Source organism: Lucilia sericata, unplaced genomic scaffold (genome assembly GCF_015586225.1).
Source record: "Lucilia sericata isolate MDLA Ls3-8-SP2 unplaced genomic scaffold, ASM1558622v1 Contig000022F_arrow, whole genome shotgun sequence".
NCBI lineage: Eukaryota > Metazoa > Arthropoda > Insecta > Diptera > Calliphoridae > Lucilia > Lucilia sericata.
Window position 1 is genome coordinate 1046758 of NW_023994060.1, and position 14312 is coordinate 1061069.

General features: G+C 27.1%; 1 protein-coding gene across 1 annotated transcript in view; it reads right to left on the minus strand.

The window, feature by feature from the left end:
- LOC119608784 (netrin receptor DCC) overlaps window positions 1-14312 on the minus strand; it is a 390750-nt gene that overhangs the window by 147797 nt on the left and 228641 nt on the right. Inside the window, exons 9-11 of the mRNA XM_037963327.1 lie at window positions 12645-12825; window positions 7097-7270; window positions 6367-6587 (exon numbers count right to left, since the gene is read on the minus strand). Coding sequence (XP_037819255.1) covers window positions 6367-6587; window positions 7097-7270; window positions 12645-12825 — 576 coding nt within the window. The remainder of the gene's footprint in view (window positions 1-6366; window positions 6588-7096; window positions 7271-12644; window positions 12826-14312) is intronic.

Consider the following 14312-nt stretch of genomic DNA (forward strand, 5'->3'; position numbering starts at 1 on the left):
TGAGCGTTAAAGTTATATTCTGAAGGGGACCTTATATGGGGGGTAGGATCAATTATAGACTGTTCGACATATAATTTGGTAGAGAGGTTTTGGCTCGTAAGAAACATACTTATGTCAAATTTCATCGTTGTACTCGTATTTTTAAGCCAGTAATGAGCGTTATAGTCATTTTCTGAATGTGAAATGGTAGGGTCAATTATGAACCGATACACTTAAAATGTGGTACAGAGATTTTGGCTAGTAAGACACTTACTTATGTTAAATTTCATAGCTATACTCGTATTTTTAAGCCAGTAATGAGCGTAAAAGTCATTTTCTGAAAGGGACCTTATATGGAGGGGTAGGGTTAATTATGGGCCGATCCTCATAAAATTTGGTAGGTGGGATGGTTGATATGAAATTATGAATATATGAAACTTATTTATGTTGAATTTCATTGCTATACTAACACTTTTCAAAAACATATATGCCCCTTAAGGCTATTTTTCGGAGGTCCACTTTTTGTGAAGAATTTAATAGGGACTCAGAATATACACTTTTGTGGGTCTATGATCAATATTTGTTTGATTTACAAACGGAATGACAAAATCTTTTTTGAAGGATGGTATAATAATAAATAAACATATTTAGAGTTTAAGCGGGTTAGAGGAAATAGTGAAGCGATATTTATATTCATTACCATCTTTTTGATGGTAAGCGTCATTTTTGAAATAACGTTAACACATTTTAGCAAAGACACAAAGAATATCAAAATAATATTAAGATCATTTTGTCTGGCATCATTAATGTGCTGAATATCAAAGACACTTTTACCCAAGACACTTACCTATTTTGCTATAAATTCAGCAAAATAATAATAATAAAGATGCCAGCCTAAAGCAAATACCCATAAAATAAAACAACATGCCAGATTTTTGTTACATCTAATGTTTTTTTGGGGGTTTTTATTTTAAAGTATTTTTTTTTATTAATTATTCATATTATTTCACAATTTTATTCTTGGTTTTTGTTTTTGTGTTTTAATATTTTTTTAGATTTTACTTACACATTTATATTTAATATATTTAATACAATAATTGTAATGTTTTTTTCGTTTTTTTTTTATTTACTTCAGTGTTATTACTATTTTTTATATATATTTATAGACTATATAATTAAGTTTTTTTTTATAATATTAAATACATGCATAAGTATGTATTTAATACTTTAATAATAATTATTTTCATTTATAATATAATTAATGAATATTTAAATAATGTTCATTAGTGGTTTTATAAATTAACCTTACTGATTTCGTTTTTTCCTCTCATTTTTTTAATGTTTTTTTTTTTTATTTCTAAAGTTTATTTATATGGTTTTATTTTTTAAAATATATAATTTTTTAATTGTTATTTTTTGTGTTGTTGCTGTTGTTTTTATTTTATTTTTTTGCAGTTAATTACACATTAATTTATAATCATTTCAGTTTATATGTTTTTTTTCGTCTGATCATTTTGGTAAATGTGGTCGGGTCATAGGATTAAACATTTGCAGTTAATTTTTTTGTTTCATTATATTTTTTCGTGTTATTTTTATTACTTTTCTGTTAATTTTTTTTGAATTAGTTTTTTATTTTAAGTAATTTCATTACATTAATGACAAGTGTGTGGATGTTAATTTTTCATTCAATTTTATTTGATGTTTTTTTTTATAATTTTTTGCAAGTTAACAATTTTTATTTAACTAAATGTGTTTCGTTTTTGCTGATGTAGTTATTTGTGTAAATTGTTCAATTTAGAACATTATTTATTCAACAGTTAAATATTAAAAAAAAAAAATTGTTTTAAATAAAAAAAGAGTTTGTTTTTTTTTTCTTGAAACTAATTATTATTTAAATTGGCTTTCATACTTGGAAATGTCAAATACGCCGAATTAATAATTAAAATGCTTTTTTTTAATTCTAAATTTGTAGGAAATTGTAAATCTACAGTATATGTGAAAATTTAAAAAATAATATGCAAAAGGCAATTGAATTTTCTTTTATGAATTTAAATTTTTTAACCCAAATCCCATTTAAAATTGTATTAGTTCCATAACTAGTTATATAAAGCTTGATTATAATTTTGGTATTGAGACTAATGATTTTCTCTCTAAATTGTCAAGTTCGGAACTGGTTTTGTGGAAGTGTTATGGATACGACACTCGTCATATGGAACTGTTCAGGAACCAGTTTGATCCTTAATGGTTTTCGTTAGTATTTGTCTCCCTAAGAACTAGTTCTAAGGAAACATTAACACATTCATTAGAACAGATCTGGAACTAGATCTTTTCTCAGCGTTTTTTGTTTGAAATTGTTAAGATTAGGACCAGGCATGGCGGTAATGATTACATAAAGTAATTCATTACACGCTCAATTACAATTACAAGTAATTGTAATCTGTAATTGTGCAATAACCAATTACAATTACTTGTAATTGCAATTGAAGGTTTTCCATTTAAAATTACTTGTAATGTGTAATTGACCAATTACAATTTCTTGTAATTGTAATTAAAGTTTTGCAAATTGCAATTACATGCAATTGTAATTCATGTTTACCAATTACAATATCTTGTAATTGTAATTTACATGTAATTATAAGGAACAAAATTTAGAATTACAATTGAATTTTAATTGTAAATACTTTAATTACAAGTAATTCTAATTTGCCAAACTTCAACTACAATTTCAAATAATTGCAATTGGTAGAACTTCAATTACTATTAAAAGTAATTGTAATTGGTAAAGCTTCAATTACGATTACTTCAAATGTAATTGTAATCTAAGCTTCCCAAGCCTGATTAGGACCAATTTTGAGAAAGATCTTTTTTGAAATATTTTTGAAAAATTCTTGAATCTAGACGGGTTCTCTTTGGAAAATATTTTTTAAAAATTTTGAAAGATACATTTTTTTTAAATTTTTGAAACAATATACACAGTCGTTATTTTTATTTCTTTATAAATCTATTAAAACACAATTTCAAATTATATTTTAACTTAATTTAACGAGCAGGGTGACAATGACCATACGTCCGTTATAGTGCAAACAGACAGCAGCCTCTGCAGGGAATCGAACCCGCAATATTCAGACTGATATACTAATAAACTAGTGTGTTTTTAGGCGTTGTAGTGAAATAACTTCTGTGGCAGTATTATTATAAACATTTCGTTATATTGGTTACACAACATGGTAAATTTAAATAAACATTTTATCAATTTTACTCTTTAATTATTTAAGCAATTTACTACCAACATTTATATATTATTTATTTATTTTTTTGTTTAATTACTTCATTATTTATGTATAAGTTAATTTAAATTAAAAGAAAATCAATAGTATATTTACAAAACTGTATTTATATTTATATAATATTGTTTTTATTTTTTTCTTTTTAATAAACTTTTGTTTAACTAATTTTAATAATTTAGGTGGTACAACTTTATACTTGATTTATTTTTTATATGAAATTCAGTAGAATAATTTGGAAATTTTTTTTATAATACTTATTAAGGCAAACAAACATGTTTCCTAGCAAATATTAAAAACAAAATCCAATTAACCCACTGAATTATTTTTAGTTTTCATTATTGGTGCGCTTAAAAATGTGATGAAATTTTTTAGAATTTTCTATAATTTATTTCTGCTGTTTTTTTTTTTTCTATTATTAAAATTTACAATTAGTAAAGACTAGTTTACTTTTATAAAAATTTTATTTTTTCTGGGAAATAATATTTTTATTAAATATTTACATTTTTATTTTATTATATTTGTGTTATATTAACTTTTTGTTATTTTATTTTAGTTACTTCTTAATATTTTATAATCTTAATATCCAATAAAAAAAATTATTTACATTACTTAATATTAAATTATATTTTCACGTATTCTTTGGTATGTTTAAATTTAATTTTATTTTTATGGGAATAAAAAAAAATTATAAATTTGTTTAAAAAAATAAAAAATACAAAAACAAAAACCAAGAATAAAAATATATAATAGAAATAATATTTTTAATATATAAAAAAATACTGTGTACTTAAAATTGAATACCATAGTAACCGGATTAAATTTCTAATTAAAATGGCAAAAATAATTTAAAAGGAAAAAAACATAAATAAAAATTGCTTTCTTTTTTCTCTCTTCAGATTTTTGGGTGGAAAATAATATTGTTCGAATATGATGAGGGGGTATTGTTGATGACAACAACAATGACATTTATGTGTTTATGGAAGAGAAAAAATAATTTGTCAGACTTAAAAAGTCAGTGAGTGTGTTGCCAATTTAAATTTAAGTAAGTGGTGTCAATGTTTTATAAATTAATTCTAGATTTATAATAACTCTGCGAAATGCAAAATGTTTTTTGCAATTTTATTATTATTATTTATATATTTTTTTGTAATTCATATACGAAGAGGTCTTTTAACTTTAATCTTTTTCTGATATTCTTTGAAAAAGATAAAAATTCAAATTTTATCCACTTGAAATTTTGTTTATGTCGAACTTTAACGCTATATTTTAAAACATTTTATAAAGGAGACCTTATAGGGGGCTAATTCAATTATGGCCGATCTTCCTGTCACTATCTATTCTGAATACACGAAATTTACTTTATATCGACTGGTGCATAATCAACAGATTAATGACTGCTTAAATTGACATCCGGAACTAAGTTCCCAACACAATCGCTTCGCACCGAAACGAATTACAGTTCAAAGAACAATGATCAAGGATTGTCAACTCAGCTACACCGACTTTACACGTGTAGCTTCTACAACAACAACAACTTGTATGGAGAATAGGTGGAAGTATGGCCCGATATTGCCTATGGGCTATGGTCACGTGAGGCCGTATCATTATAAAATTCATCAGGATCATCAAGGCTAGTATAGAACTTGGTTTTGCAGCTTTTTGTCGATATACGAGTATATTAAACATAATTATGAGCTTAAGAGCCCTATTCTGAAGTAATAGTCTCTGGTACAATAGAAGATCATGTGTCTAATTTCATTGTCTTCAAAATTGCGACCTGTAGTTTGATTACAAGTTTTACAAGCCCTATTCGGGGGATCAGTTGTATGGGGGCTTGGTGAAATAATTGAGCAATCCTAACCATTTTTCATCCCTGGGACAATAGAAGATCATGTACCAAATTTCATTGACTTATCTTCAAAAATGTGACCTGTAGTTTGCTTACAAGGTTTTCACGGACGGACATAGCTAAATCGACTCAGAAAAAGATTCTAAGCCGATTGGTATACTTTAAGGTGGGTATATGAACAATATTATTGTGCGTTACAAACATCAGCACAAACCCAATATACCCTCCCCATTAAAGTGGTGTAGGGTTTAACAAACCTTAACAATAGTTTGCCCTTTAGTCTATTTGTTCGGGTTTTATCATTGGCACCCGAAAGCACATGTATGGTGATCAGGTTATATTGCCCATTTTCAAAACCAAACAAATCTTGTCAAGAGTTTATCCCTTAGACAAATAGGCATACAGTGAGATAAAAATGGTTCTGAAAAAAATATTATATAAACAAACGGACAGACGGACAGACAGGCACATACAAGTTTTTATTTCGGTTCTAACGACAGACAGATAAGCAGACAGAGATATATAAATGGAAGTTCTAAAAAATATTATATAAACAGACAGACACATAAATATTGATAAAAAAAGGAAGTATAATTTAGTACACGGAAGTTCAGAAAGTGAATATCAAAGCAATGAATTTTTCATAAATTCTGCCTAACATATTTTAAATTAAAATTAAATTTAATATTGAAGAGAAATAAATAAAACATAAAAAAACTATAATAAAAAAATTATAAATTTAATAATAAAAAACTTAAAAAGGCGATAAGAATTGTTTTCCAAAAACTAAAGATTTTGTTTCACTTATTTTCAATAATTACAATAACTACTCGCTAAATTTAAGGGATTAATAATAAACACTCTTTTTTTCATTTAAATATTTTTTTCGATTTTTCTTTTCAAATGTTATTTTACAATATATAAAAATTAAGTTTTTTTAGGATTTTTTTATATAGATAATTTTTTACAAAAATAAATCTGTGTATTCTCTTTTTAAATTTCCTCTTAAAGAAAGAGTTCAAAGAAAGACATTCTCATAAAACAGAAGGAAAACAATTTGACAACAACCTTTAAAGTTGTTTTTCTTTTTAAATAAATATCCTTTCTGTTCATCTAATAACAGAGTTAAAGAACTATAAAATTAATATTTATCAATTAACACAAAGGTCTATTTATGTATGTTTATAACCATAAACTAAATAAAGAGGAGAATGTAAACGTAATTGTGTGTTGAAGAAAATGACGACTTACCCTAAACCCCAAAATTGACGTCTCTTTTGACATAAACTGCTGAACAGTGATGTGGCGACAAATGCATACAATATTAGTTGCAAATGTTTTAATGTGTATGTATGCAGGGCAGAAGATGATGCAGCATTACTGCGTGATTTAGAACTGGCAACAACTTCAGATTCTTCGGGTGGTATATCCATGCTATTGCTGGCCACGATAAACTGAAATATGTCACTGACCTGTGGATGAAAAGAAAATATTGAAAAACAAGCAAGAATAAATAATGTGTGTAAGAAAATGCAAATTTATCTTGTTTAAATGTTAATACCATAAAATAAATAAGGAAATATGTAACTTTTTTTGCTACCAAGTAAATTTCTTTTATACTTTTTACATACGAAGCAAGTCATTCTTAAGGTTTATGCAGAAAAGTTTATGTTTTGCAATAAGTCTTTCTATAATTATATGATTATTATGATAAAAATAACATTTGCAACAGTCAATAAACGGAAAATTAAAATTTATTGACAAATCTCTTCCCCTAATTTTTTAAAATTTTATATTAAAAAATTCCTTTGAATTTTTTATTCTTTTTTTACTTCATACATATCATTCTTATAGTTTAACATTAAATATAAACGGAATTTTTACATTTATATTTTGTTGCTGTATTATTGTTTGTAAAAATATTTCCTTTCAGCAGTTATAAAAATAAATAAATTTAAATAACAAACAACAGTACACATACCTCATTCCAACCATAACGATTTTTTGCCTGTACAATGGCTTCATAATATGCTCCGGGTACAAGATTCTTTATTGTGTATGACATAATGTGTGTCAGAGGTTCCGAGGCTGGACGATGTTCGGGTGTAAGTATAAAATCATGCCATCTACCTGGATGTTGGAATGTATCATTCATCTAGAAATATTCATAAAAAACACACACATATAGTAATATATACAAAAAAATATTACAGTTTTCCTTAAAAAAGTAACAGATACTTTATCTCTAAAAAAAAAAAAATACAAAAATATAGGATTATTTATAATGATGCTTAAGCAAATAAACAGACTTTTAGAGAATTGTGGCTGATTGAGAAAGAAAATGCTGTACTATATTTGCATGCTATTTAATTTCTGTAGGTGATTCTTCATCATGAAACTGTAAGTATCACTACATATATTCAAAAAAGTCGAACTCAGACTTTAATTACAATTTGAAAATACTAAAAACTATATTGAATAATAATGACGATAGGCAGTCGCTATGAAACGATCCTTTCGGGTTTTTGGGGCCTTAAAGTTTTTAATGAATCTGTAATCTCTAGTTCAAAAACATAGTGGAGCCCTATAAAGCCTAGTAATGTTTTAGTTCAGTTTTAGTTCAGTTCTAGTTCAGTTCTAGTTTAGTTCTAGTTTAGTTCTAGTTTAGTTCTAGTTTAGTTCTAGTTTAGTTCTAGTTTAGTTCTAGTTTAGTTCTAGTTTAGTTCTAGTTCAGTTCTAGTTCAGTTCTAGTTCAGTTCTAGTTCAGTTCTAGTTCAGTTCTAGTTCAGTTCTAGTTCAGTTCTAGTTCAGTTATAGTTCAGTTCTAGTTCAGTTTTAGTTCAGTTCTAGTTTAGTTCTAGTTTAGTTCTAGTTTAGTTCTAGTTTAGTTCTAGTTTAGTTCTAGTTCTAGTTCAGTTCTAGTTCAGTTCTAGTTCAGTTCTAGTTCAGTTCTAGTTCAGTTATAGTTCAGTTCTAGTTCAGTTATAGTTCTGTTCTGGTTCTGTTCTAGTTCTGTTCTAGTTCTTTTCTAGTTCTGTTCTAGTTCTGTTCTAGTTCTGTTCTAGTTCTGTTCTAGTTCAGTTCTAGTTCAGTTCTAGTTCAGTTCTAGTTCAGTTCTAGTTCAGTTCTAGTTCAGTTCTAGTTCAGTTCTAGTTCAGTTCTAGTTCAGTTCTAGTTCAGTTCTAGTTCAGTTCTAGTTCAGTTCTAGTTCAGTTCTAGTTCAGTTCTAGTTCAGTTCTAGTTCAGTTCTAGTTCAGTTCTAGTTCAGTTCTAGTTCAGTTCTAGTTCAGTTCTAGTTCAGTTCTAGTTCAGTTCTAGTTCAGTTCTAGTTCAGTTCTAGTTCAGTTCTAGTTCAGTTCTAGTTCAGTTCTAGTTCAGTTCTAGTTCAGTTCTAGTTCAGTTCTAGTTCAGTTCTAGTTCAGTTCTAGTTCAGTTCTAGTTCAGTTCTAGTTCAGTTTCTAGTTCAGTTCTAGTTCAGTTCTAGTTCAGTTCTAGTTCAGTTCTAGTTCAGTTCTAGTTCAGTTCTAGTTCAGTTCTAGTTCAGTTCTAGTTCAGTTCTAGTTCAGTTCTAGTTCAGTTCTAGTTCAGTTCTAGTTCAGTTCTAGTTCAGTTCTAGTTCAGTTCTAGTTCAGTTCTAGTTCAGTTCTAGTTCAGTTCTAGTTCAGTTCTAGTTCAGTTCTAGTTCAGTTCTAGTTCAGTTCTAGTTCAGTTCTAGTTCAGTTCTAGTTCAGTTCTAGTTCAGTTCTAGTTCAGTTCTAGTTCAGTTCTAGTTCAGTTCTAGTTCAGTTCTAGTTCAGTTCTAGTTCAGTTCTAGTTCAGTTCTAGTTCAGTTCTAGTTCAGTTCTAGTTCAGTTCTAGTTCAGTTCTAGTTCAGTTCAGTTCTAGTTCAGTTCTAGTTCAGTTCTAGTTCAGTTCTAGTTCAGTTCTAGTTCAGTTCTAGTTCAGTTCTAGTTCAGTTCTAGTTCAGTTCTAGTTCAGTTCTAGTTCAGTTCTAGTTCAGTTCTAGTTCAGTTCTAGTTCAGTTCTAGTTCAGTTCTAGTTCAGTTCTAGTTCAGTTCTAGTTCAGTTCTAGTTCAGTTCTAGTTCAGTTCTAGTTCAGTTCTAGTTCAGTTCTAGTTCAGTTCTAGTTCAGTTCTAGTTCAGTTCTAGTTCAGTTTCTAGTTCAGTTCTAGTTCAGTTCTAGTTCAGTTCTAGTTCAGTTCTAGTTCAGTTCTAGTTCAGTTCTAGTTCAGTTCTAGTTCAGTTCTAGTTCAGTTCTAGTTCAGTTCTAGTTCAGTTCTAGTTCAGTTCTAGTTCAGTTCTAGTTCAGTTCTAGTTCAGTTCTAGTTCAGTTCTAGTTCTAGTTCAGTTCTAGTTAGGTCCTACTTTAGTTATACTATTTTATATAATAACAGTAAATAATTCTATGTTTATATTTGCGAAATATGAATATAATTTCTAATGATTTTTAATTATCCAGTAAAACATCTATTTATATATTTACAATATTTGAATTTCTATAAAAAGTCGCCATAATTATTGAACTCATTTTAATTAATAGACCATAATTCCCTTATCGGTTTGTGATTGTAATTTAATTAAACGATTAAGTTTTATTTTTTTATTTACTCTAGTACTTCTCCTTTCTACTCATCCTACCAACTAAAAACATGTTTTACAACAATTTGTAAAACATCATTAACATTTTACAAATGTTTTTTCCTTAAAACCAATAGAGGAACAAACACGAACACAAACAACAAATAAATAATGCAAACCGGCCATTAGCATTAAATCATAGATGGAATACCAATTAAAAAGTAAATGGTGAATTAAACAAATACAAATATTACAAATCAAATTACACAGTAAAAGGATCATTAAAAATGGAATAAAAATAAATAATATGCAGAGAGAAAAAAACAAATAAAACCATAACAAAAAAATACAAATCAGATGTAAAACTAATTGATTGATATCATCAGTAATGTAATTAATAGATACAAATATTGTGTAACAAACTATTGGGGCAAAAACATTTACACACATTTTATAGAGAAACCACCTAGTTTTTTATCTATGGGTGTAAAAGAAGAAAATTTATTAAAATATTATAGCTGTTTAATATAAAAATAATTTCTTTGATTGATACGACTTTCATTGAGAGTTTGTATTAAAACAAACTGCAAATAATAATGACAAATACTTGTCAGAAATACTTATGTTGTAGTTTGTTTTCATATTTTCTTTTCCTTTTCCTTTAGATAGTTTTGTGTTTTTTTGTACAAACATAATTATTTATTTTGAAGTGTCTATGCAATTATAAAAATTAATGAAGTAAAAAATGCTACAAAGTTGAATAAGAGTTTTGTGTTTAAGTAGTTTTTCTTTTTATTACAATGACTTTGAGCTCGAATCAAATGCATTTAAATGCAAATTCTAATTTAATAGGTACTTTGAAAAGTATAAAAACAAATCATTGAATTTTGTTTTAGCTTTTTAAAGCTGCTATAAATATTTAAATTGTGGTTTGAAAGTATAACTGAAGAGCGGTAGTAACTTGATAAGACAACAGATTAATTTAACTGGTTTTTATACTAAAAATAATAATTTCATAATTTTCTATATAATTAAGACTCATTGCTTGTTACTTTTTGGACTCTTTTCTACATATGGGCAATTCGATAAGATTGTATGTGACATTCGCAGGCCTTCGGAGTGGTATAGATTTTGTAAAATTAGGAGTCATTCTGTTCCATTTAAAGAATACTATAATAAGAATCATACCATTCGGAACCTTGTTTTCCAAAATATGAATTAAAATATGGCGATATCATACGTGACAAAAAACGGAAGTGTTTTTAAAGTACATGTAAATATTTACAAAAATCTGCGAATTCTGTAGGTGTATCTTTTTTGTTTTAATTACTATTAAATAGACCGATTTCAAAAATTTTCAACAGTCTTTGTCTTTGATGCTACAAAAGATCATATACCAAATTTTGTTGAATTATCTTCAAAAATGCAAAAGTTATAAGGGTTTTATTTTTTCAGTCGTGGTTTACCTTTTCATGAAAATGTTTAGACTTTATAGGCAGCTAAACAGCTGGACCGATTTTTCTGAGTGGTTTCCTGTATGTCTGTAAGGAACTATAGGTTACTTTTTACTTCAAAATTTCAAGTATAAGATAAGTATTAAAAGTCGCTTATCCTAGAAACTGCAAGAGCCTAGCTTCAGTGGGCGTGGCACCACCCATATAAAGAAAATCTTAAATTAGTATATCTGAGAAAATATAACAGCTAGAGTCCTAATTTTTTTCGGAGGAACTTTAGTATGAACTTCAATGTTTAGGACCAAAAAATGGGCGTAATAGCAATACAGGGTGTGGAACCTCCCATACGAATTAAATATTAAAATTCGTTTATTTGGGAAAGTATTGGAGATAGAATCAAAAAATTTTGCACAAAGACCTATAACATTCATGTGAATATTTATGAGAAAATGGACGGACTTTCATTAGGAGATCCATACGGATTGAATATAAAAATTCGTATATCTGAGAGACTATTAGAGCTAAAATTTTAAAATTTTGCTCGAACTACTTTGGCATATATGGGAACATTTGGATAATAAATTGGCGGACTTGATTTAGGGGCGTGGTACCTCCAATATAAATTAAAAATTCGTTTATCTAGGTAACTATTGGTGCTAGAATCCTCAAATTTTGTACGAAGAACTTTAACATCCATTTGAACATTGGGGAGAAAAATGGGCGGAATTAGGACTTAACATATTAAGTATAAAAAATCGTGTATCTGGGAAACTATTACAGCAATAATCCTCAATACTTTGACATATATGTGAACATTTGGGTACCGAATTGACACCAAAGAGTTTATAATTTTTCAATAACATCCGTTGTCAAAGTATATACATGCGTACGATAACACTATGACAACTTTGCGTTGTCAACATTGCAACAATTCGTTGTCGAAATCTAAATTGTATACACATCCGTTGTGTAAATGTTAACAAACGTGGTAAGCTCGCTATTGCCAATGGATTGTTTATTGAAAAAATATAAACAGTTTGGTGTCAATTTGGTACCAGGCGTGTACATTTCTTTTTCCCTCTGTGTAAAAGTATATTTAAAATATATTTATAAATTTCCTGATTTTTTTTTTTTCAACAGAAAAAAACAACACAGCTGCAATTGCAACTATGTTTGTATCAGGCAAAAATAAAAAAATTTACCAAATAAATAAAAATAGATTAAAAAAGTACAAATAATTTATAGAAAAGAAAATATGAAAACGAACAGGATTTAGTTGTGTAGCAATAAATGTTTATGGCAAATGTACAACAAAATAAAATTTTATTAATACTCTGCTACAACCTGACCATACAGTAATAGTAATAACATTGTATGAAAAAAACACTAACATTCATAAAAAATCGAAGGTTTTTTATTTTAGTGATTTATTAAATTTATTACAATTTATTTATACCTATATTTATGTATATCGATGGAATTTTTGTTTTTACTTACCAAAACACGTCTATAGAGTAAACGTACTTCCTCCAATGGTGGATAACTATCAATTTTCCATGTAAGATTATAACTGTCCGATGAACGACCCCATTTGGGTGAATAGAATTCTGCGGGGCCAGGACGACCAGATAATTCCATATATTTGCGTGAACGACCCAATGTGTTATCAGCGACACAGCTGTAAAGATTATAAATAGTTATACATATAGCTTTATTTTATTAATCTGTTTTCTATAGTTTTTTTTAGCTTAAAATTTTTAATTGTTATTTTGTTTGTTAGTTATTTTTAGAGTTTTGAAAGAAATAATAACAATTAAGAAAGTATATGACACCCTACACCAATTAAACTTGTGGCAATCCTCACAAAATACGATGGCTAGATTAAAGTTGTACAGAGACTAGGTGATATAATGGAACGATATTAATCAACCCATGACCATACTAGCAGTAATCCCAAGTGGTGGGTAAATTCGCTAGTCCATAAATATCGCCTCAAACTGGAGGTTTATGTATAAGTAGGAGAAATATCTCTTAGATTCTTCGTATATAAGTACATAGCATAAAATTTAACATTTATTTTAGTTTGTCTCTGTTATTGTTTGTGTAATTTTAAATGTATGTATGAGTCTTAGTTATTTTCATTTATTTTTATTACGCTCATATGTAATAAACTTTATTGGTAATAGTGTTGTTTTTTGTTAGTAATTTTTTTTTACTTTTTAACTCATAATATACCGTTATATTCGTTAGTTCTCTTGTAAAGGTTTGTTTACATAATCATACATTCACATATAAATTTTATCTCTCATACTCCAACTTTTACTCCCACTCCTACTATCTCCCTCCCTTTTACGATCTCAATATTTACTTGTAGTTACTGTTGTATTTTTTTAAATTTTTTTTTATCAGTAAAGGGTCATTTTATTTTTATAGTTTAATTTTTTTCTCTTTTATTTTTGAAATTTCATTTCCCCCTTTTGTACATGGTGTAAATAATAAAATGTTACAAAATTAAAGGATTTTTTTCTATAGAGATTACATTGATGTATATAACAGATAAATGTGTGATAAATTATTTTCCATTTATATTTATTCTAACAAAAAAATATAGTTTTTTGTTGTTTAGTGGACATTTATGAAAATAAAAAAAAAAAAAAATAGAAAAATATAAACAAAAAAATTTATTTTTATTTTATTCAAATTTATCAAATATTTTATTTGAAAATAAAAGTTTTAGTGACTACGAAAAATTTAATAAAGACTTTGTTCAAAAATCGTTTATTGATGGATAAATAAATATTATACAAATATGAGAACTAGTTTATTATTTTAGTTGTTATTAAATAGTGAAATTTTTTAAATAAAATACATATAATGGTTTTTGTCAGGCGTATAAAAAAAACAAGTACTAGCGCTAAAGTCGAATCGTATGTAACCTTCATCATAGTATATTTCTAGTAAAATAATTTTTTATTAAAAGAAAATAATTTTTTATATATTTTTTATTATTAAAAAGAGATATAATTTATTTATGTGTTAGATTTTTTAATATAATTAATATTTTTCAGGCTGTAGTTCGAGTGCCACTTGAGAATTTGGAAATAAATTTTTTATCTTGAATTAAAAAATAACTTTTTTGATAGATATAACACTCTCGTATAAGCT